The sequence below is a fragment of the Epinephelus lanceolatus genome, chromosome 6, assembly GCF_041903045.1.
Source record: "Epinephelus lanceolatus isolate andai-2023 chromosome 6, ASM4190304v1, whole genome shotgun sequence".
In the NCBI taxonomy this organism is placed as follows: domain Eukaryota; kingdom Metazoa; phylum Chordata; class Actinopteri; order Perciformes; family Serranidae; genus Epinephelus; species Epinephelus lanceolatus.
In genome coordinates this window covers 28279286-28305362 of record NC_135739.1, presented here as the reverse complement: position 1 = coordinate 28305362, position 26077 = coordinate 28279286, and the positions used below count along the sequence as shown (strand labels likewise).

Below are 26077 nucleotides of genomic sequence, written 5' to 3'. Positions count from 1 at the left end.
ATTTGTTTAAGGTGTGAATGAAGCACAGACGTTCTCTCTGATTCAACAGTATTTGATGGGGTTTTTTTATACATAGATTATTCTTTTTATACATTGTATTTCTATTTGTGGTGGATATTTAGAGATGTAAAAGGAACTGTAGCAGGGAACTCATTCAATCAACTGAAGATGCAGCTTTGATCAGATAAATGTGACAGATCTGTTTTGAGACTCGTGTTCATTTCCATGTGTCACAGTTTATGGATAGTTTGTCTCTATGACTGTCCTGAGTTTGAAGGAAACTGTTCATGTTGTATCTTTTGTGTCTTATTTTTTTTAACTGTTTGCCTTTGACAATGATTACACATTTTGCTGATTTAAAATTTTATCCAAGTAAATTATCGTGAGTTTTCAACAGTTTTGTCTTGTGTCTTTCATATGATATATTTCAGCTTTACTTTACTTTTCTTAGTTACTTTACCGCCCTTTTTCTGTCAACATTTATTTAGCCAGGGTGGGTTTGCTGATCTAAACCTCTCTTTTCTGGACACAGCTGAACATCTATTAACCAGTTGAACCACAGTCTGTTAGCAGTTGGGTGTAGAGTCCCTTGCTTAGGGGCACCACAGTTTGGACATGTTATGCACTAATTTCCTGGGTCTTCAAAGGGACTCAAACTGGCAACCTTTGATCAGGAGCCCTCCTTTTTTAACTTTAGGGCACTGTTTTCCCTACCTGTCATATCTTGGCAAACTCCGTGGAGGAGGACCTGCTCGTTATTTAGATATAATTGGCTTATTCTAAGTAACAAAAACACAACAATACTTACAGTGATTTTAAATTGATGAAAGCATAGTTGCCAATTAATCCTGCACACTGGACCTTAAATAAAATTTCGACTTGCTTGTTCTTTACTTAAATATTTCCATATTATGCAGCTTTACACTTCTACTACAGTACATTTTGGAGACAAATATTGTACTTTTTACTACACTACCTTTATGTAAAGCTTTAGTCTGTTTGTAGATTCAGAGTATCAATACAAAATATTATTAAACTAATAAATTATGATTTGTTATTGTAGATTAAGCTATTAAGCTAGTATATAAAGTGCTTAAAATCAGCTCAACTTTTGCAAGCTGCAACATTAAAATGATAAACACATTAATGCGTCACTAATTGTAATCCAGGGCCACTCTGCATACTTTGGTACTTTAAGTCAACTTTGATGCATATACTTTTGTACTTTTACTTAAGTAGGAGTTTAAATGTAGTACTTTTCCTTGTAGCAGATTATTTCTACACTGTAGTATTGCTACTGTAACTCAAGTAAAAGCTCTAAATATTTCTTCCACCGTTCCTAACAACCCCACAACTGTCAGCAGAATTTGATGTAAATATTGCATAATGATGATCGGTGCACGTAAATATGTGACATTGTCAAACCAGTGAGAGGAGCACTGAGGAGAAACTCTCATCTCTCAGAAAGTGTTCATGCAGGAACTTGGTAAATCACCTGTGCTGCAAGCAAAACTTTAAAATTACCATGTTAATAAGCAAATACTCAGTACAAATAAGAGTTTCTTTGTAAGTCTCTTTTAATAAAATGATACAGTGTCATATTACAAATTTTTAACTTTACTACTAAATTATTAAAATATATTTAGGGAGACAAAAAAAATACAGAAACTAACTCAAAGTCAACACTGACTTCTAGAAAGATACAAACAACAACTCATCTAAGTAAAATTTAGTTCTTTTGTTCCTCACCAATGCCACTAGTTTGATGACAGCATGTCTAGTAAACTCTGCAGTTCACAAAGTATTTGCATCCTTAAACTTCTCCATTACAAATATTTATAACTTAGTTAAAATCATATCTTTTTGGAAATTGACATTAAAATATTTGATCAGATTCTTTAACAATTCTTAACCAAAATACCACTGTTTTAAAGCTTTTACAATGTTCGTACATTCATAGAATAATTAAAAGAAAAGCATGCAGCTGAAGCGTTAATCCCCAACATTAAAAGGCACAGCCATCCACCTGTCAGCCCTCTCACACCTCCACAGTGACAGTGTGCTCCAGTGGTGTAGTCTCTGTGGGGCTGGAAGCCTTTTCAGGCTCCTCTTTTTTGTCTTCCTTCCCTCCATCAGCCACAAGAGGAGTGCTCTCTGCTGGCGCCACCTGCTGGTTGTTGCTGGTAGTGCTGGCTGGCTGCTCAGCTGTTTTCTCTGCTGGCTGCTCTGCTGCTTTGGTTTCATTCACAACCTGGATGGAGTCAGCTGCAGGGGCCTGTACTGCTTTCACTTCCCCGTTCTGGACAGGATAGACTCCCTCCAGGGTGCTGTACAAGAACTGGTACTGTTCCTGTGGGAGACAGACAGGTTTGAGTGGAAACATAGAGATATGGTGCTGTGCTGTAGGTTCTAGTAAGAGTAAACTTATCTTTGTAGACATTAAACTCACACTATCACGCACCTTTCTAAACAATACACAAATAAGAGCACCAGAAAACAGTTCTAAGTTCTCTTAACATGTTCCTTCATAGTCTATGTTGAGTCAGACACACGTACACTGTCCCTGCTACTGTAAATGTTCACCAAATCTCACTTATCATTTAATTCTTCAAAGCAACGTGACAAGAGAACTGAGAGGGAGAGATTGTTTTTACAATATTAAAAGTGAGCAGAGCCAGAGTGTAGTGTTGGTGAACTGAACAGCACATTAAACCTTTTCCTCTTGGTAAAATCCGCTACAGCAGACCCATAAACTGACACTAGCAGGTAAGTAAAATGTTCCTCTTGCTTACAAGGTCAGAGAGCATGCCCGTTCTCTCCTTGCGTAGGGTTTTGACCACCTGGAAAACATCCACCAGCTTCTCAGTCTCAGCGCTGTCAAGCAGGTTCCATAGGGCACAGAAGACCCCTGAACGGGACGAGCCGTCACTGGGGAGAGGGAGCACACACACATAAAAGCAGGTTAAGATTACTCTTAGTCATTGTTTTTCCATTAACCCATTCCAGAAAAAAATCAATTCAATCATTACTGATTGACTGTTCTGTTCATACATGTGATCAGTCATGAGAGCTTCTCTTAAATGTTGCTCTTCCATTTCGCTGTAAGTAGCTTAGTAAATGTATCTTAATGCTCAAGCTCAGCCATTTTTTACTCCTAAATTGTCTCTTTAGAGCATCCTTTAGTGTAATTGAGAATGATGGGTTCAATTTTACATCATGTTCATCCCTCTGGAGGATTTAATCTATTGCATGCCTCCCAACAAATTTTAGGGGTGATGGTATTTTTCTATAAATGCCACTGTATACCTAAAGGTGGTGTCAAATGATCTGTGATCTTAAGCTCCTTAAAAGGGCAGTTCACCTTTAAATCTCTCTTTAAAGTTCTACTATGTATAAAAGAAGGCATACATCTCTACAGCCGATATCTCCAGCACTCGACAACTTACACCAAAATAATCTAGGTTAATAAATAGCACTACAGGTAAGAGAAAAAATATGTATTTCTGATTTTGGGGTGAACTGTCCCTTTAGCCAACCTTGTAGGAATCACAATTTAGGACTGCACTGGAGTTGGTGGGGAGGTTTGGACTTTCAAAAGAGATTAAAGGCCTGAAATTGAGCTTTGGAAACTCCTTATGGAAAAAAAAATAGTGCATATGTTGTGGTTTTATACATACTACCCCTTTAAGATTCCAAGGTTGTCTTACTTGCAATGGACCACGACAGGCATGTTCTTCAGTGGTTTGCTGCTGCCACAGCTGTGCTTGATGTCCTTGATCATGTCCACAAGATCTTGAGGTTTCTCCGGCAGCCCGCTGCTTGCCCACTTCAGGAACTGGTACTGTTTCACCGGTCGACTCTCTTTCCTCTGTTGACAGAATGTGGTGTGAAAACAGCTTTGGACATTGAAATGACCAGTCACATCACAGTCTGACGGGGATAAATCCTGGCAACAGCAGACATTTTTGGTGGTTAGGAGTGTTTACCTTGACATGGCGGATCAGCATGTTGCGGCTGATGAAAGCTGGGGTGGCTTCCGTGCTTGCTACCTCTACCTCAGTGTCCCCAAATGCTTTCTTGTCATTATCCCAGTAGACACAGTCGGACTCCTGTAAACAAGAGGACACACAGGAAAACTAGTGCATTGACCATATTGTATGTATATGTAAAGGCCATACATTACATATATGTACATGATATGTTACCTTATCTCCCTCACTGCTGTCTGAGAGCATGACAATAGCAGATGCTTTCTTCTGGTAAACCATCGACCAGAAGTCAGCCATGGTGTCTGGCAGCGGAGATTGCGCTGTGATGAAGGTGCGTGGGCCCCAGTATCCCTGTGTGGGCAAGAAAACACATCCGTCTATTGTTTTACACAATCCAAACAAATAGGATGTTTGTAAATTTAATTAGGCTGGTTTTAAAATTCAACTGGCTGCATGAAAGACGGGAATTCATTCAGAGTTAATGAGATAACACCTGCTACAACAGGAAGGATGGTAACAGCAACACAGTTTGTCATGCTTAAATCAAAAAACACAAAACACTGTTATTTTTGTCCTGGCATCCAGGTCAGTGTCGGAGTCACGCAGAAACAGGCAAGTAGATTAGCTAAGAAGTGTCAGTGAAATAACGTACATCTATGTGGGAGGCGTTGATGTATTTAGTGGACTCCTCATCCTCCTCATCTGATGAATCTTCTTCATCATCCTCATCGGGGTCACTATCATGACTGCGTCCTTCATCTAGCTTTAGCAACACTCGGTTGTAGTCATCTGAGGCACAAGTGAAATTGAACGTATTTATTCTGGTATACACTGATGGATTACTGAGTGGGCCTTCTGGAGTTTAAATGCAGTACTTTTACTTCACCTTCACCTGCAAAATGTCACTGAAAAAACACATACTGACCAGGAAGAGACACAAACACCCACAAGGAGATACAAAATGACTACAAAGAGACACAAAAGGACCTTAAATAGGTGCAAAATTGTCTCAAATTGACACAAAACAACCACAAATAGACACACATCAACCACAGGGGGGCATAAAATGCATAAAAAAGATACAAAATGACCAAAAGGGACACAAAGTTCTCCAAATGAGAAGCTGAGTAACCTCAAAGAGACAAAATTACCTCAGTGAGACACAATCATACCCCCAAAAGACACACAATTACCTCGAAGTGACACAGAACAACCACATGGAGACACAAAATAACCAAGAAAGACATGAAATTACCTTAAAGAGACACAAAACAAAAATGAGGGCATAGAAGAACTAACAGGAGACACAAAACAACAGAAAATGATACAGAATGACTAACAATAGACACAAAACAACCAAAAAGAGAGTTGAAATGTCAAAAAAAGACACAATGGCTAACAAGAGACACAAAACTACCTTAAAAAGACACAAAATTACTACAAAGAGACACAAACTGACAAAAAACAACACACAATGACTAACAAGAGACACAAAACAACCAAAAAAGATACATTTTCTTAAAGAGACACAAAACTACCTCAAAAAGACATGAAATGACTAACAAGAGACACAAAAGGAACAAAAAAGATGCACCGTTTTCTCAAAGAGACACAAAAATTACCTCAAAGAGACACAAAACAACCAAAAGACACACAATGACAAACAAACAAGACACAGAATTATCTAAAGGAGACGCAAAACCACAAAAAGATGCATAAAGACTAAAAACAGTTGCAGAACCACCACAAAGTGTGTGTGTCTTGCTCCTATGTGGTGGTGGGGCCTTTTGCATATGTGTGCCCAGGGCGCCATTGTCTCGTAATCCGCCCATGCTGGTATAAGAATACGTGTTCACTATAATTCACAAACACACTACACAATATACTGATATATTATAGATGCTATTCTATAGTGAGTGTTGAGATGATACTCACATGGGATGACAGCTGAAGAGCGATTCTTCTTCTTGTTCTCTTCTGTGATCCCTGTGTTGAATGTCCTCCAGTTTTTGTAAGTGGGGAGTCTCTGAAATGCAAGATAAAGAATTTCCATTATAGAAATATATATCAAAGTGAAAGGATAGGACTATGTTTTTACATACATTGTAAAGGGAACAGAAACAGTAGTGTCGTAAAGTGCTTTACCTCAAACTCCTCCTCCATCAAGGTTGGTTCATTGCTGGAGGTTTTCGATGTGAGCGTGCTCAGTGTGCTGTGGAGCTCAGACAGGGTGATCTCAGTCTCTCCGAACTGATTGTGCTCCAGCAGCGCCTGGTGAATCAGGATGTACTGGGCCTGTGTGAGGACAAATGGACTGAATAAACAAAGGATATAGAGTTTGCAGATAGAGCAAGTACACATGAGACAAAGTGCGACTGAGCTACACAAGCCACATCTCAGATTTCTCCAGGGTGACAACTCCAACAATCTAACTCATTCACACCTTGTTATCTCTGCCTCCTTCTCTGTGGCTGGTTCAGATTTAACAAACAATTTGAACTTTATTCTTTATGAAAACAGTTAGCCTGTTAGATGTGTCGTCCACTAAATGTACAAATACATTGGAACTATTAAAACACATGAATGTACTGCACACGCTCACACACAAATTATTTTAATTTCTGTCCTCTGGTGGGCGCTAGAGATCACACCATTTGACTCCACAGAGCCTCACAGTCATTAAACCAGCCATGTGAATTACTGTATATTTATATCATATCATAGTGTGACACAATCAAAATGTATTGTGTAACAGCTGCACATTAAGACCCTGAAGTGAGCTACCAAAATGATTATATACTTTCAGTGTGTCATTAAAAAACTAGTTTTCAGAGTCTCTAACGCAGCTGTCAATTATGTCAACCACTGCTCGTGAACTGCGGTCAAACTGTCAAACTAGGCAGTGCTAATCAAATATGAATCAAGATTCTGCAACTGCATTGCTTATTTCACACCTCACATGTTTTCAGAAACACATTTTAGTGTACTGTTTAGCTGTAAAATGAGAAAATTGGCTGTATGGCGGCTTGGTCACTTTCTAATTTTACAGCTGAACAGTACACTACAATATGTTTCTGAGAACATGGTGAGAAATAGGCAATGCAGTAACTGAATCTTGATTCATATTTGATTGTATTCATGAAAGTAACCAACTGTAGCTTTAAATGGATGGATTAATAATTCAGTTTTATAGTGGAATCAAATAATCAATTTTTATAAAAACCTTTGAATTTGACTTTTTGACCTTTTGCTATTCCACTGGTGTGTGCGCCTATCATCCAATCTGCTTAACGTTTTACACATTTTCATATAAAGCCACTCTTGTGTATTTTGGTAACAATATTAAGTCAAATGTCTTTTGCACTGCCATGAATTCTTGCAACCATATCAATATCTTGTATATACATTGTACAATAACAATTGAACCTCTAGTGTATGTTTATTTATTGTCCTTTTTTCTGCCTGTTTGCTAAACATGAAAGCTGCATCTTTGCTTCTGTATCCTTGTCTTGCTTAATTATCTTTGTTTAGCTGTACATTCATGTATCTTTACTTTGTATCAGTTGAAGTGTGAGTGTCAACATACCCAGCCAATTAACTTAATGAGACACACACACACACAGATGCACACACTGTGTCTAATAAACGATCTAAACTGATACTTTACCTCTACTTGAACCATTAGACATCTCTGTCTGCGGAGTCTGACTACGTAACCGTAGATGTCCACTCTGCCCTCTGCCTCCAGACCCTCCATCATGGCATCGATGCCAATGTAAGTGCCTGTCCTGCCGACTCCCGCGCTACACACAAGACAGTAATATTGTGTTAATATATGTTGGTATACATATCTATCGTTGGCAAGTACAGGTCAAGCTGGGAAATGGCCTGATGAGTCCTGCTTCCCAGTGACATCCTTTAATTTGCTTTTTCTTAATTCAGGATTCATAGAAGCTATGAAAGTTTGGATGCCTGCCTGAAAAGACACTTGAATAGACATACTGAGTGTAAAATGTACAGAATGAACAATAAATCAGTGAGGTAGTGATAGTAAAAGGAGATACAAATGTGGCAAATACAAAATGAACAAAACAATATATGGCATTTTTGTAATGCACTAAATACTAAAGCAATCAGCACAGAATTTATATTCAGGTTTAAACTGAAACAATGAGATATGGGAGGATACTTGTGTTCTCTGTGCCAACCAAATGCACACTACTGTTCTGCTATTAGGAAATCAAAATGTCATTTTGATATTTGTAACAAAGAGAACTGACTGTTAGCTGACCCTCAATGGGAGCTTGTGTTTACCTGCAGTGAACGACGATGGGGCCGCTGAAGAAATTCTTGAAAGCATTGACACGCCGCCTCAGTTTCAGGAGGAGATGTGGCTCCCCAGGGACGCCGTGGTCCGGCCAACTCATGAACTGGATGTGGGTCACCTCCCTCTCTGAGTTCTTCTCCCTCTTCTGCAAACACACACAGATTGTTACGCAAGCATACACAGATTTATTGATATTTAATCAAAAGTGTACATTTCCATGGGTGTATATTTCGGGGGGGACACAGGGGACACATCCCCGTTAAAATTTAGAACATGCATTAGTCTACCAATAAAAACATTAAAGTAGCAGAGGACTTTTGTTTTGGCAAAATTTAAGACATGTTCACCATAAATTGATGCAGAAAATGCACACACTGATGCATAATAATTCACCAGAATGCAGGAGATTAATTGTTTGATGCTTAACTTAATACCCAAAACCCCCATTTCACATGTGTCCTCTCCAGTGTTTAAACAAAACCTACACCCTTGTACATTTTCACTATTTTATCTGTTAAATATTTGATGGTGACTCACGTTAGTTAGGGTGAGACGGCGAATGGTGTAATCTGGACAGCAGTCCTCTGAGTTCAGCTTCACTATGAACTCCTCAAAGATCTCTGCCTCTCGCTCTGTAGACGGCCAGTACTGTGCACACTTGACCTGCAACACGTGACAGGAAAGGGAGTGAGTGGCAAAAACATTTTTGCATATCAGTGAGACATCAGTGACACTGCTGATAAACCCAGAAGTCAAATATGCAGTTGGTGCATGTTAAAAGCAGACTACTGATTAAACAAGTGGAAGACTTGTTTCTCCAAGAAATGAGACCACAGTGTGCGTATAAGTGTGAATTTTGGGCTCGTCTATATCTGATACAGTATGTGTGGCAGGGTAGCTATGATGTGAGTGTGTTTAAGCGACAGACAGACTGAGGTCAGTCAGTTGTGGGAAAATTAGCTTTTTGCTGTCACACATCAGCGTAACATTATAACCAACGTCCTGTTCTTACCCTGTTTCCCTCTTCACAGCGTGTTACCATGACAATGATGGAGGACTGCTGCTCCCAGACCATCCTCCAGAAGTCACTCACAGTCTCCTCTTTCGGCCCTACAACACACACAGAATGTATATACTGTACACACAGGCAGAAACATAACCCGGGCGCAGTGACTGAGTGTGTAAAGAATATAAGAGCTTTACTTTACCTTGAGCTGCGATGTACTTTTTGGATTCCTTGTACCCCTGCAGGAGGAAAACAAAGATGTTCAATAAGGTTTGTATCGTCACAAAGATATCATGAGGACAGAACATAATCCTTTGAAAGAATACTTCACCCATAAAATGATCACTCGTATATCAATAACTCACCCCATGTTACGTTGAATTTGTGAGGAAAACGTTTTTCTCGCATGCCTCCACGGTGAACGAGGAATCCAAAAACAAAAAAATTCTGAAAGATGAAAAGGAGAAGGGAGCCGCGTCGAACAACAGCAAAATTATATCATAACATCCATTTAAAAACTCTCACACAACGTCTAAATTATACAGATGTGAGCTCAGTACTTCCCAAACACATGCATTTTCAGTAGAACCTTACTATCGACAACACTTCCACATGAACAGTCTCACATACAGAGGAGTAGTGCTCCTCGGCAACTTAACTCGAGCAGAGTCAAAACGCACATGCTTGCCTATTTCTCATATGCTCAAGTGTTTTAAATAGTAAGGTTTTTGTAATCTTGCATGTGTTTGGCAAGTACTGAATATACGACTGGATAAAGGAGACTTGGATTATGCTGCATGAGTTGTGTGAGAGTGTGTAAACAGATGTTTTGTTGTAGTTTTGCTGTTGTTTACTGCAGAACCCCTTTGACTCTAATTCATCAAGAAATTTCTCTCTTTTTGGATTCTTCATTTACCATTGAGGCATGAGAGAAAAAATATTTTTCTAACAAAGTTTTCTTCACAAATTTAACATCACATGGGGTGAGTAAATGATACGAAAATTTAAAAAAAAGCATGCATATCCAGGTGGTGGAAAAAAAAAACAGGTGCTGGACGAGAGATCATGGAAGAGATGAAAAAAAAACAGAGTTGAGTGGTAATGTAATGAAATGTTATGGGAATATACTCTCGTGTGCAGACTTTGAGTAATTCATATGCAAATTATCATTTTGGGGAGTTAGGTATTCCTTCAACGTGACCATTATTGCTATTATATTTAAATCTGTATGCAGTTTGATGATGTTTGATAATTCTTAGGACTGCAGCAGCAGGTGTAAAAGTAGTAGTAGTGTGATCTTTTTCATACATCAATGAAGCTGGCATTGATGTAGTCACATCCTGCCTCTCCATTTCCGGTGGTCAGCTGGACACGGTTATAATCATCTGGTTCAAGACAGAAATAAAAAGTTTTTTAAACATATTGCAGAGGACACCTTTACAACCCTATGTAAATGAGTCTGTTAACATTCTCTGTTTATAAAAATATAACCTGAAAGGTAATAGGTTTAATTCACACTCATCTTAAAACCTGTAAATCCTATTTTGCATTAATACCGTCCTGCTCATTGATTTGCATCATTTCCCACGACAGTAGTAATACATGTAGATATTAAAGAAATAGCTGCAACATGTTGTACAGTACGACAAAATGAATGAGGGTAGACAAGCCAAGTTGCACTGTTATACTAACTGATGGTGTCATGCAATCTTTGTACGTGAATCTCAACGGTAAATTACACATTAGACATCTAGTGAAAGCTTTTAACTCTTTTATCTTAAAAGCTACGTGTGTTGTTGGACTGACTCACATGGCAGGATGTCCACGTAGCGGTTCTTGGGGACGTTGCAGGGCTTTTTGGCCTCTTTCACGGTGAACCTCGAGAAGATTCTGGGGATGCTCTGAGAGCAGAAACAAATCCTCATTTGCCAGAGACCAAGCAACAGTTCTAGAGTAGCTTTCACACTCTCTCTAATCTATATTTGGCCAAGGCCCTTAGCATGCACATCCAATTTCTTTGCTTCAAGTCTGGTCTGGGACTGTTACTTTATACCATCTCCCTCTCAGCCACTCCACTGTAAACCATTGCAGTATAAAAACATACCTGAAACTCAGCCAGGAAAAGTCTTCCCTCGTCAGCGAGCTTCCTCTTGTAGGCATCCAGTAGCACCTCTGCTGCAATCGGCTCAACAGGCATCAGGTTCTCCTCATCATCTGCAACCCGACCAGCAGATAAGAAACAGAGAGAGTATGATACTGAAATAATACTAACTTATCACTAGCCATTACTACAAATCACAGTATTATTCATATTTAAATTAAAAGAATAAAGGAATACATATTCTGATTGTTACAAACATCATAAAACATTTGAAAACAGCTGCTACAGCTAAGGGTCATTTATTTTAAAGAACAGGCAATCTTTAGTTTACTCACTTGCTGTTGAAATAAGCATCATGTTTTCACCCATGTCACTGCAAAAATAAATAAAATATATATGTATGGACACTGAAAATTGTCTTTAAACAATCTAAATTATATAGAATATAGAGTGGAAAAAGAAAAAAATACATAAAGAGGGAACAGTAATGATGTTTCTGTCTGCCTGATCACTTGGAAACCTGCAGGTGTTATTTTTTTTGTAAAACCAAACAATCACAGACATAAAAGAAAATCAGAAGCAACATGACAGTGAAACTGAAGCAGAATTATCCTTACTGGGAATTTCTGTGCTTCAGAATGTAAATCTTGTAGATGACCATAATTAGAGCCACAGACGTGAGGATGATGAGGAAGACCAGAAACCCAATCAGAGCTTTGTCATTGTCTGTAAAATGATAAGGACATAAAGTGTAAGTGTTGGCATTTATGTTAAAGATACAATATATAGAAATGGATGCATGTATCTCAGAACAAAATATGTCAAATGATTTGACTGAACATAGCGAGGCAATTTGTGGCAGTAATTAAACCAGCACATACAGGAAGTGGTCACAGTTATTATCTTGGGGGTGCTGTAATGGTGTCCGTTGAAAGCAAACACCTGGAAACACAGAAAATCCCTTCATCAGGAATTATAGCATTTGAAGAAATATGAGGATTAAAGTTGAAATTATCTTGTGAAGCCAAAAATTAGGATTATACAAACCTTCACTTCATATTCCATTAAGTAGCTTAGATCTTTAAATTCAAATTTGCAGTGTTGTACTGGAGGCTTCTCCTCCTGAGGGGCACCATTATAATACAGACGTGCAATGTATTCCTTCTCAGGTCCATTAAAGCGTTTTCCATAAGTACAGCTTACTCTGACCACGTTATGCTCCGGATTAGTCCAATCCACATGAGGAATATCTTCTGGTTCTGTAAGAAACACCATACTTTCCTTCAGATACAACAATATGCTTACTCACAGTCAAAGGAATATTTCAGTTTGCTATAACAGCAGTTTGAACACCAGTTAGCATCATTAGTGTGTTGCTCTGTTGGTATTCAGTAGTGATGTAAAGATAAAATGTGCAAAGCAAAGAAAGATAATTAATCTTACATGGCAAACGACTTGTTATTAACTCAGAGTAAAAACAAACAAACAAAAAATATATATATTAAAGGTTATCATTCTTTTGTCTTATATGTTTTAAATGATGAATGATGACAGCTTTTAAATGGGACTTTTTGTTTTTCCATTCATCGCACACAGCTGTAATGTTATGGAAGTGAGGGTTTGTGGGTTGGACTTCACATGTATCACATGTTTAAATTAAACTGAGTCGTTCTTAAAATAAAGCTGTCATGAAATAGGAACTGTAGGCATTAAAGCGGGAAATAAATGAATCATGGCATGGCATATGACAGGCTGCCACATTAAATGCAATAACAACTACATTTTAAAAAAACTTTCACTTCAAAGTTGCTTTTTAAATTCATTATGTAAAAGAACAGCACTTACAGTGAATGCAAATGAAAATAATCTATGTAATTTTTTTTAAATACAATAATCATTGTACTAAACTGATTACAGTTTAACACACTGAAACAGTCTATAATCACTACAGACTCTGTGGGTGACCTGTGATAAATGAACAGGTCAGAACTGACTGTTGGTAGATTTGTAGAGAATAACACTGTGAATAACCACCGTACTTTACTGATGACTGGAGCTACACTGTAATGTTCATTCAACAACATGTGAAATACACAAACTTAATAAACAATAGTCAGCTTCTTTCTTTCTTACACGAGTTTACTGTAATCTGCTCCAAAATACACAGTTAAAGACACTTACTTCCAACTTTAGTCCCAACCTCAGTATCTGGAGATGGTCTGGCAACTTCCTTGTAGTTGTACTTGGGTTGAACTGTACACTTGTACTTGGTGAATGGATTCAGTCCAGTAAAACGACACATTCCTCCTGTTTGAGATTTGTCAGCTGGAACTGCAACATAGTTTCATTAGCTGTGTTGTTGTGTTTGACTGAATAACAAAACAACAGAGACTAAATAACAGCAGATTGTTTTCTTGGTCAAGTTACCCATAAAGTGACAAAAAAGTTGATCTTATTCAATGACTCAATCAATCATCCATGTGTCATTGTTAGATCACCAGCCTCTACTAGTTAAAACTTTAGTATTCATTATGTGTTATTGACCTGCAAGTAGATTGGTAAATTTAATATGTGAACACTGAAGCTCTGATATTTCTGACGTTTACTTCCTGTTGAAACAAGGCGACTAAACTCTGACCTTTCAATTAATTCATGTTTGTGACACAAATCTTCACCAATCTCAGGTTATTCACACCTTCTTTCACTCAGCATGCTAAAGTGTTAGTATGGAGACATGTAGGTCCATGGATGATTCAAATGTCACAGTATGTCTCACAGTTTAGATAAACTGATCAGTAAAATAATCTCCAAAGACTTCCTGTAAAATCAGTAAAATAAGACAGTTAATCTAAATATTTGTACTCACCACTGAGTTTGTGTTTGGAAGGAGGGACACAACTGCAGTCATATGAAAGCTTTGGAAGACCAGGAAGAACTGGACAGTCCTGACTGGTCGCGGTCCATGTCAGATCAATGGAGGTCATGGCTGCATTTGACCGTGTTGTTATTGTAAGATCTGTTGGAAGATATCAGACATCTGTAACACTGAACTAAACATCTGGAGCTGTTCTGTTCTCCATAATTATCTGAAGATACAAGCTCATTGTTCTTATCATTGCACTGAGGTGAAGCGAATATCAACATACCACAGTTGATCATGAACTTGATATCAGTGGCTCGATTAATGGGGACATTGTTGTTCTTGATGTGACCAGTACAGTTGTAATGTGTGAAGGGCTCCAGCTCAGACACATTCTTGATGTTACTGAATTTATCTTTTGAGGAGACACAAGGATGACAGCATTTCTTCAACAGCTTGGATTTGTCCCTCTCTCATTTAAAGCAAACAAATAAATCTTCTCCTCAGATCTGATTCACAGAGAGCACAAAGCAACACCTCGACTTCCTCTCACACCAAAAGACAATTCAGATTCACTTTAATGTTAAACTGATTTTAATGGTCATTTCTGTTTGACTGCAGTGTGAGAATGTCATGTGCCTCTATCCACTTCCATGTAAATCCATTCATAATGTTGGTGACATACGAAGTCTCTTTACCTCTAGTCTTTACACTTACCCTGACAGGTGTAATCGACAGTGAGATCGGTGCAGTGTTCAGGTAATTCTGCTTCTATTTCTGCAGGAAGTCCAGTTGGAGGTTTCTGAGTTATTTCATTTGGATCTAAGAAATCTGCTGAATAAAGAAAACAGCACATACATTCAACATGATGAAATAAGAAATACACTACATGCAGTTCAAACTACACGAGGACTCCTCTGTACATACCGACAGTGATGCTTTTGGTGCGGCTGAAGGTGTTGACACAGTCTCCTGAAGTGAAGGTTGTAGTCAGATTAGTGCAGCTGTCATTGTAATCAGGTTTAATGCAGAGCTCTGTATTGCTGCTTTTGCATGGCACAGCTGAGATATTATTGGATGTTGACAGTGAAGAGCTGATGTCCCAATCACTTTGGTAACAAACATATCCAGGCATGCAGCTGCCTTCTTTAATGTCTGTTTCACCTGAAACACACAAGTGAAATGAAATGCACAAACCTGTGTCATTTCTTAAATTAAAGGAAAATGAGATGAAATTCAACAATGTGAATTATTTTTACTCACTCATTCTAGTTGTCTTCATTTTATTTTGAGTGCTGGTACAGAGTGTTTCATTGCCAGCATCATCACGATATGCAACACTGAGCTCATATTCAGTACAGGGCTTCAGGTGTTTGATTTCATGTGAGGTTCCACTGAAGGGCTGAACAGTGGGTTCATTTCGGCCTTTTTCTGTAATGTTTATGATGTAGTTGCCAGGGGTAGAGCTTGTCATCATGTCAATCCTGAAGCCAGAGACGATGGTTGTGACATTGTAAGAACCTGCAAAACAAAATGAACAGAGTTATAAAATCTCATAGTTAATATAAATCTCCTGATGACATCTTTCAATCTCAGACAGTTTGTTCATGTAGATGCTGAACATGAATCCAAACACTTGTACACTCACTGTGCAAATCTATCTTCACAGAGAAACACTGGAAACCAGTTTAATAAGTACAGGAGTAAAGATGAGGTATATCTAAAAAATAATACTGATACTCACACTGTGGAGGTGGAGGGGCCTTTGTGGTGGCTGGAGAACACATTGAAATGAGATTAGAAAAGGAAATGACAAAATATTAATCTATGATTATAAAACTATAAAATACTTTTCCAAAGCAAGTAAAGCAGGTGTCTATATTTTGTGAACTTCTTGTAACCCGGTTCTCAGCAGTGCCAGTGTTAGTAACCGTTGCCTGTGCTTACATTAATATCACAGTCTTATCACAGTCCTCTACAAGAACAAATAGAGGACTTGTAAAAGAGAAAATTCCAACCTCGGGTGGTGGGAGTCACAGTGCTGTTGGACGTGGTGAGTGGACGTGAAGTCTGGCTTTGAGTGGTGTTTGCCTGAGGGTCTGTTGGCTTGGTTGTGTTTGAGGGTGGGGTGCTTGCAGGAAAAGCAGCAGAGGCTGTAAGATGGAGAGCATGCTGGAGATCACCTTCAAGTACAAATATTTTACTGCCAGTAGTCTTACCTGATATAATGCATGTATCAGCTTTATCAAGCTGAATGCAACACTAGTGATCCCCCAAAAAACTGTAAACTGAGGCTGAATACGTTACCAGATGTGGTAGTTGAATTAAGTTCTGCGCTTGGGGAGATTGAGGTGAGGGTTGGCGAGGTGACTGGAGGTGTGCGGGCAGTTGCTGAGGTGTCTGTAGGCATGACAGTGGTTGCTGTCATGGTGCGTGGAGGTAAGGTGCTGACAGTTAAGCTGGTTCCTGAAGGTAAAGCGGCATCTGTGGCAGTGAGTGGAGGTAAGGTGGCTGAAACACCTGCGTTCCAAGGAAACAAAATCAGGCCAAACACAATATCACAATGCTAGTTCCTACTTCATTTAAAGGTGCTACATGTGCTTTCCCTCCAACGATGATGACCACATAAATCCTGTTTCCTCTTGTTACAAAGATGGTGTTGCTTCTTATCAGTCCTTCCTCTTGCTTATGTCTGCTACAGTTTTCTTTTAAGTCGGAAAGAAGAGGTGAGAAAGAGCGTAGTGACACTAGGCAAGAGTACATTTCTATCCAGATGTGGAAAGGCAGAATGATGTGTTTAGTTGGACTCGATTGAGCTTTACCTGTAGCTGTGAGTAAAATACTTCCTGCTTTTGGACTCAACGCAGTCTTCCTTTGCCAAAACACGAACAAGGTTGATTTAAGGTGGCCGACCTTTAAGGTCCAGTGTGTAGGATTTAGGGGCACAAACTGGCAGAATTGAAGTACAATATAATAAGTATGTTTTCCTTAGTGTATTATTGCCTGAAATTATGAATCACAGTGTTTTCGTTAGTGTAGAATGAGTCGTTTATATCAGTGGGAGCAGGTCCTTGGCTATGGAGATTGCCATGTTGCTCCACCATGTTTATACAGTAGCCCTAAGTGGACAAACCACACACAGGCCATTTGCCTTTTCACATTGGCCCCTGTAGTTAGCAGCCCCTCCATAACGAGAATGTCACAAAAACAGGGATTTTTTATTTAGTTTTTTTCACTGGTTTAAATCACCAGGTCCGTTTGTTTTGGGGAGGAAGAGACCAGAACAATGAACACAGAAGGAATTCAAACGGGGAGAATTTTCATCTGGTTGCAATCTGCAATCCTCACCACTAGATTCCACTGAATCCCCCTAAATCTTACACAGTAGACCTTTAACAGGGTTGCGTTAACAGTGCTACATTGATTGCATAACGTTGCGTCAACAGCCACCTAGCATAGCTTCTTCACAGAACAAGTTTGTGTCAATAAACTGTTATAAAATCGGACTTGATGAAGAGATTATTTGGAAGACAAGTTTGACCTCAACTGTGATGACAAGTTTCTGTAGCTTTCTAAAATAAACTGTGGTTTATTTCTATATGAAGCCAGAGTTAAGTGAATGAGATGGAAACTAATTTTTCGAATTTTCCAAACATCATCACATTCAAAATGATTCTTCTTCTTATCACTGATGACAGTGGAATACCTACTATCAGTAAATATTAGCATTCATGTTTCACTGGCTGGATAATCAGTGACTTACTTGTTCCTGTGGTGGAAAAAAAAAAAAAGTTGTATCCGCACCACACTGAGCACTTGCAAAGTTTGACTCGTCTAAATCCTAACAACACTCAAACTGCTGCTTTTCTCTAATTCTGACTCTGATGCTGTAAATTCTCCAGACTCATTTGAGAATAAATATCATAACTAAAGATCTCAGATAAAGTATAGTGTGACACACAACCTGGAAAATAACATCTGTACTGAAATCTGTCTTGTTTCTAACTTAGATTCCCTTTGCAAGCACTTCAGACAACGAAGCAAAACGTTAATACATTTCACTGTGTGAGCCACCAATTAATCATTACTATAACTCCATGAATATAATATACTTCAACACAACCTCACTGAAATATTTGCACATATTAGCCTAGATGCCAAGCAGTCAGTTATTGTTAGTTTGTTTTATCTCAGTTTAAAGGCAAACCACTGAGATATTAAAGGGAATACACCTGTGAGTAAAGTTTGACCTGAAAAGTGCCACTACTGTATATGACTGTCACACTTCTTCCTGCACCAGGCAAAATATGAATGAAAATCGCCACACAGATTAGCTGCATATGAACATAAGTGTTTCATACTGCTTTGGCAAAGCAAAATGTTCTGAAATGATCACATATGAGAATGCAGTCTATAACTGTCTGTAGGTAAAGCTAACAGTGGCCCCACACTCCTCCATCAACTGCTAATGACTGTGCAGCCTTGGGTGAACCAAGTCACTAAAATGGAGGCCAGTGTCGACAAAGCTACTGAATAAGAGTGAGAAAATATAATTATGCAACTCATTGTACATAGAGCACATTGTTTCTATTTGAAGAGCTTATTCATCTGGTGATTCTGCTGGCGTTGGTGCTGCCGTGGCCATGAGGAGAAAAGAGTGTGAGGTTGAGGTGAATGCATTGCACAAGGTATAGGACAGTCGATGGCATAGTCACAGTCAAACATTTTATTCATTATAACAACAATTAAATGTTATACAGTAGGTTACTTCTGTATTGCCACTCACTGTTGGTTGTTGATCCTGAATCAGGAGCGGATTGACCTGGAAAAACAAAAGATAAGCAAATAATTGCAAAAACAGCAACAAACAGTGATTTGTTCTTTATGTGAAATTTTTTAGCTTATAAGCTTATCTGACAGATAAAACTCTTCCAGCAGGGCCGAAGCATCATCAGGTCAAAAAGAGGAAAGCAACTATTTTTCATCTGAAGTTCTGCATGAGGCAGCGCTGTACAACCTGGTTGCTATGACAATGCGGCAAAGAACCGCACTTGCTATTTCAGAAGGCAAACCGCTATTTCCTGCTTTGCACTGAACCTCCCGTACTCACAAAATTAGTTTCGGTTTGGACTGATCACTACCTCCTACTGAAGCTCAAACGTCCACAGTGGCCTTTCTCTCTCATATCTTCAGTCTTAATTAATAGAAATGACAGCATCACCTGATAATCTTTTAAATAATATCCATGCTTAATGCAAAAAAATAGAGCCTCATAAGTCATTGTGTGTTGCTTTTCAAATGCTGTATTCTGATATTATATTGGTTATCCTTGAATAAAAACAGGCATATAAATTAAGTTTGGCTGTGTGCTCACTGCATCACTGATTTTAAGAATTAATTTACAGTAAACGCATCTTGTTCATTTACGTTATATAAAAATAGCAGTGAGAACTGAGTGATGAGGTGATGGGGCAGTCGAACAATGAGTCTCAGGATGTGGTTTGGCGCGTTCTTGTTTCACTATATCGAGCAGAGATGCATGCTCTCTGCAGTGACATTTCACCACGTTATAGTCTGTGTGGTGACTGATTTGAATTGTTTCAGTGAAAGGTTTGAGAGACGCGACTGTGTTTTATGAATGTTTCAAGTAGCTGATGAGAAAACTTTATCCAAACACCCATTTTATCACAACTAAGTTTGTTTCAGACACAACATTGTAAAATTGGGAAGTTGTTTTTAAAACTAGTTTTAAGTAAAGCCTCCTGGTGTATTGGGTACTTTCCTTTTTGGTGTCCTCAGGACCGAGTGAGAAACAAAGGTGTGATACTGTTACATGAGTCTTTTTAAGAGTACAAGCGTTTGCTCCAGGTGTGACAGAGAAAAAGAAAACAGAAGTAGAGGAGGTGTCACAGGTTTGACCATAGAGCTGACAGCAAACACAGTAAAGTGACAATCAGAGCTCAGATTCAACCACACACCTTTCCCTGAATCCAGTTACCTTGCCTGACATTAAGTAAAGACACCAATTCAGTGTCCGAATCTGTCGCTCATGTATCACTTTTCTCTTAATCAGTTTTCACCATCAGTTATTTTTCTTATCTGCCACCACTTTCTTTTCATATTTTGCATCGACGGGCACGCTCCCCCTCCTTCCAGAAACAGCTTTAATCATGCAGCACGCTTAACATTTCTGACCTCACTTCTTCATTTTAGAAGACTGCACTTCCCCTTTTTTTCATGAATTCTCAAGTTATTTTTTTGTGTGTGTGTGTGTGTGTGCTCTGTCTCAGTCTGCTTGGTGCTCTGCTCTGCCAGGAAATGAAGGCAACTCAGAATGGAACACGGAAGTGGTCAACATTTTGATCATACAACTCTGTCCTGCTGCCGCTAAAGGAAGCCCAATAACTTTGCATCTTGATGTGGCAGAGTCGCTCTTACCCAGTGGGTTTGAATACATTTATTTAATGATCTTTAACAACAATCAGGAAAACATCTAGTTTTTGTGTTAGGAGAAAGCTCGTCTCACATTTTCTGCTATTTTGATGATTCAAAAGTATCATATACACATGATTAATATTCACAGTTTGGCTAATTTTCTGCAGGACCAGTATTTTACTTTTAATAATTCAAGCACATTTAGCAGTACCACTCTGTTAAAATACTCCATTACAATTAAAAACCTTGCTGTACCCAAGTAGACACATCATCTGTAACATTTACCTTAGGTATAAAAGTACACACTTTTCAGGCAGAATGACCTCTGTTAGAAATATATAGTATATTACACTTTTAGATATTATAATTGATGCACTCACATGTAAATACAGAAGCAGAAAAGCGGATCTGTTCAATGTGTTTTCTACACGATATAGAAAATGAGAACCATTTTTTTTTCTACAGTCATTTTTATTGTGAGCTGCATGATGCTTAGTGTTGTAGGATGAAGATAGATATTGATTTTGTAAATATAGAAGATGCACGGGGTTCCAGAGGAACTTACTACTCTGACTGCCGAACAGGCCAATACAGTGGCGTATGCGTCTCTAGTAGCTTTTCGCAGAATTTTGCTAGAATGGAAGTCCCTTAACCTTACATCATCATCTGTCTGGCTTAAAGACCTGGTATTTTTTCTCAAACTTTAGAAGATGGAATTCACTCTTAGGGATTCTGAGGACCATTTTGATAAGAAATGGCGATGCCTTAGAACACTCCCTCCTGATTAGGAGAGGAATATTATGTAATTGTACATTATTGCTATTAACTCTCACGCACTGTTGTTCAAAAGACCTTCTTCTCTTTCTCCTTTCCTTTTTTTATTTACTTGTCCTCCTTTTGTTTCTATTGTACTTTTATTTTTTTGTTTTTTACGTGGAATAGATGTCATTATGTGTTGAACCTGTACCTCCATAGACTTTGAAGGTAGGGGCAGGAGGGGATGGATGTTTGTTCAGAAAAGCAAAAAAATGGGAGGAAAGGTATGGTTTCAATTGCAATTCTGTATGATTTGCAATTATCCTTCGATAAAAAACATCATTAAAAAAAAGAGGATGCTCAAAGACTCAGTTGGCTATTCACATATGAAACACATAAGTCAACCAATTATCTGGAGAAAGCCAAAGTGACAAGATAGAGCTCTTTATTGACAGAATCTGTAGATATTTAATAGTTCCTTACGTGATATTGTTTTGATTTTAATTTAGTTTGTCATGTTAATTTTCTTCTCGTTTTCCACATGTTTTATATGCAAGGCCAGAAGATGTATGAAAGATAATGGTGTCTTGTAATACCGTGTGGTCTGGGCCTGAGCATCAGCCCATGGTGCTGCTACGCCAAAGTGCCAAAACCTGCAGCTCCTCAACTGGCCATTTGAGGTTGGGTCCAAGTGCTAGTTATTCCCCGTCGACCCCCATGTTACAATGCCCATCTTTACAGCAGAAATAAACATATTTACAGCCTGGTACAAAAAAATGTCTTTGGTCTCTATAGTTAATTTAAACATTCATGAAACTGTATGGGGTGAATTTTTATATAACTCACCCAATTAAATTTTATTAAGGCTTAAAGGTACTCATACTTAAAGGTGGGGCTGCTTGACTGACAGACATAGCCTGTAAAAACAATGGATGTAGCCACAGTGACATCACCCATTGGTTTGTAGACTCCCGTTTTGAAGCCTCGAATTCGGCATTTTGGTTTTTCAGAGCCAAAAGTGAGACGAGATGGCCAAATTGTCATGAAGACAGGAAATTATCTACAAAGACCAAAATTATTTTATGTACCACGCTGTCTGATGTTTATTTCTACTGTAAAGTTGGACATTAACATTAACATGGTGGTCTATGAGGATTAACTCGCTTTTAGAGCCAGCTTCAAGTGGCCATTAGAGGAGCTGTGGTTTTTGCCACTTAGGTGTTGGGCTTTATTTTTCAGCCCTGGAGGGTGCTGCTTGGTGACAGACTGCCTTCGAGGCCTCGCTATGGTCTAGGAGTGAGATCACTCCTCCAAGGCTCCACCTGCTTGTCCAAATATGCTAATTTTCAGCTCCAAAAACCCAATGCCAAACTCGAGGCTTTAAACCAGGAATCCACAAACCAATTGGTGACATCACTTCAGCTACGTCCATTATTTTGTGCACTTCATTTATGGGCCAAATGTTTGGCATGACATCAAAATAAAAGAATTACAAACGAACTGTAAATAGCATCGTAATGCTGTTGGCCAAGGAGGAGCTGATTCCACATATTTTTATATACAATTAAGTGGTTTAATTCACTGTAGAATAACAATGCATTGTATTTTATGTGCTCACTATAGGTTTTAATCTGCAAACCAACTATACAAAATTCTTTTCCTTCTAAAATGTGGTGGCGTATAATTATAAAACATAAAGTAAAGTACATCAGAATGGTACTGCACAGTACTCAAGTAGCTGTACTATACAAAATGCTTTAAAACATAGCCTCATTACCATATCATATTGCTTATTTAAAATAATGCTACTTAACTTTACAGTGTCGTATGAAAAACAATGCTCGATCAATGGAAAACTGAAGACATGTTTAACTAAGAAACGTCTGTTGATGCGGTGTACCATGATGACTCACCTCACACATGAGCTGAGAAATACTGTATATTAGAAAGAAATGACAAATACTGACCCTGACTGACATTAAAGACAGCAGAGTGAAATGAATAGAGTGAAGGGTTTATTTCAGCTCGTGTGTGTGTGTACAGACGTCTGAGCTGAAAATAGCAGAAATTATTTGATGTGCTGAACAGTAGCAGATCTCTGAGTGATGCAAGAGGCAGTAAGGTGGGTCTGACTTAACACACACATATATTCATGCATGCACACACACAACCACACATACAGACACACAAATACGCACACACTCAGATGTGTATCATATACAACACCCACAGCCACTGGGGTTGAAGTGAAGAGCTTGCAGGGACACACCCCGTAAAATCCTCTCATCTCTGACAGACATAGCCCCCACCCTACCCACACACACACACACACACACACACACACACACACACACCCGCACCATCACACAATGTCAAAGCAGAACAGAAACATGATTGCAAAAATTCCCATAGCTTTGTACCAAATGAAAGAACACGTTTTAAAGAGAGTCTTCTTATTAACAGCCGTCTTTGATTGAACATAACTGTTTATTCTTTTGCCAAAGGGGCTCACAAACCTGTCACTTTTCAGCTTCTCACATCACAAGTGTGCGCTGTAATGTCTTGTGTTCTCAGGTTTGGAAAGTTTAAGAAACGTGAAGTAGCACAAACGGAGGTGCAACTCAAAGACATGATATACTGTAGCTTGTCATTTCTGCCCTCAGTTTTTTACCTTAAATGATTTTATTTTGTGCGCTGATGTTTTCCAGTAAAGAAAATAAAAAACAAGAAGCAAACTGTCAAGCGTTTGCGCTGACAGATTCACGTCTCTATCTGAGGCATGGAAAGTTTCACCTTTCCTCTTAGACACGATCAACCATATGCTACAGTTTCAAAAACAGCTAAGTTAGGAGTTTAGAATAAGAGACCTCATCACCTACAGTTGGCTATCGCTTGTGTTTTGCATCATTTACAGATTTATTTTCCCGTCTAGAAGACTTTGAGATGACAGACAGGAGCACTCAACTTCATAGAACACCATTTCTTTTTCCGTCTTTCAAAAGGAAGCTGAAGATGGTTACTTACAGCTGGCCAAACCGATGATCCCAGCCCAGAGCAGCAGGATCTTCAGACCAAAGAGATCTGCCATATCCAGGAGTTAGGGTGTGTGCGGCCACACACCATACAGTATAGTCCTAGTGGGGACCAACAGGCAGATATTCACACGCCTAACTGAAGCTGTATGGCCAATTTCTAACTAAATTCTACGAGAGAAATGAGTAAAAACTTGTTTTAAACTACATATGTTTTCTGTCTTATCAGTGGACGCAGCTTCCTGGACTTGTTCCCCAAACCCTAAACCTCGCCTCTGCTTACAAGTCAAGCAAGTGGGAGTGATGTCACACTAAAAGAGCCTGCCTTTACCTTAACATTTGGTGACAGGAAGTGTCTTTACAGCTACGCCACCAAGAACAGGAAGTCTTCTCTCATCTAATCTTCACTTGCTTTTGCTCAAGTGTGAAAACCCTCTGACTTATGTAAAATAGAGTGAAGCGAGGCTTTAGGGTGAAGCCTTTTTTTCTGACTAAAAGTTTGTATTGTGACATATTATTCTTTTTAGACACATGCTTAATACATGGTGGTTTTTAAATCCACAGTTTAGCTTCCACATCCACAGGCAGAGAAATGAAAGCAAACACTGCTGTTAACACACTTTAAGGCTTCAGCTGTCCTCTGTCTATTGGCTTCTGTTAGACTGCTGGAAATCAGACTCAATGAGAAAATTTTACATCTGAGACACGAGACATACACTAGTGAAACTTCTCAGAGCTCCTATCCTTTCTCGCTGACTCCTCCCTGCTCTCGAGCTTACAGGCCTGCAGTCGCTCGGCCATGTAATCAAAAAACTCACGAGGAGCGAGCGCTGCGGCGTGCAGGAAAAAAAGATGCAGTCTTTCCTTTCTTAAACTTTGCTCTCCGTTTTCTTCCCCTCTCTCTCTCAGTCTAAAGAGAGAAAACATGTGGCCATTGGCTCCAGAAGTGAATTTCTTCATTTCTGCCGTTCCTTCTGTGTGAAATACATTTATAAGGGATGTTAGATCTCTTCAAAGTCATTGATCGTGCATGGTGTTTGATCATCGTGCTCTGCCTTGGAGCCCAAAATGCTTTACTTCTGTTTACATACACAAGAAAATGGGGGATAAAAGAGGAAGGAGAGGAGTAGAGAAACTCTCCGGGGAGCGAGACTCACACACTGGGTGGTGTGCTGATGTGAATCTGGATGAAACACAGTCAGCTATTTCATGCAGTTATATGAAAATAATACATGCAACTAAGAAGGACCATGTTTGAGTTGAGACACGTATTAGATACTGAGCTAGTAAAGGCTTTTAATTGAACCTGCAGGTACAGTGGATGAAGCTTTAAGTCTATATAGTGTGGTGATAATGATTTGAATCTCTACAAAGTAAAGACAAGAGCACACTGATCACATCAAACCTTTGATTAATATTTGTGTTTACCCTGAAGTGAGCAACGTGTTTAAACAATGGTTGCTTTCTTTCTAAGTCATAATGTATTTCTGTGGAATTAAGCCTGAATCTGAAACCCAATAGGAATGTCCTGCGTTTCCGACAAAGAGCATACATTTTTAGTATGAAGATCT

General features: G+C 38.9%; 1 protein-coding gene across 9 annotated transcripts; it reads right to left on the bottom strand.

Moving 5' to 3' along the window:
- Nucleotides 1–1559: 1559 nt before the first annotated feature.
- On the bottom strand, nt 1560–24770 carry ptprc (protein tyrosine phosphatase receptor type C). Of its 9 annotated transcripts, none has more exons than XM_078168915.1 (31): nt 24499–24764; nt 19070–19105; nt 16591–16803; nt 16302–16436; nt 16028–16057; nt 15547–15804; nt 15211–15447; nt 15000–15117; nt 14570–14700; nt 14290–14439; nt 13605–13748; nt 12471–12682; nt 12305–12365; nt 12041–12149; nt 11759–11796; nt 11427–11548; nt 11133–11223; nt 10631–10707; nt 9525–9561; nt 9329–9426; nt 8854–8979; nt 8304–8461; nt 7657–7792; nt 6135–6284; nt 5925–6015; nt 4642–4778; nt 4206–4340; nt 3987–4109; nt 3708–3868; nt 2793–2928; nt 1560–2350 (listed from the first exon to the last, which is right to left on the bottom strand). In XM_078168915.1, exons 1-31 carry the CDS (start codon nt 24560–24562, stop codon nt 2039–2041), a joined length of 4026 nt encoding a protein of 1341 aa, XP_078025041.1. In that variant the 5' UTR covers nt 24563–24764; the 3' UTR covers nt 1560–2038. The 9 variants fall into 9 exon arrangements, with proteins under 9 accessions (XP_078025041.1, XP_078025039.1, XP_078025042.1 ...); XM_078168913.1 differs by having other exon boundaries at nt 13605–13754; nt 14570–14698; nt 15001–15117; XM_078168916.1 differs by having other exon boundaries at nt 11427–11536; nt 13605–13754; nt 14570–14698; nt 15001–15117.
- Between the last annotated feature and the right edge of the window lie 1307 nt (nt 24771–26077).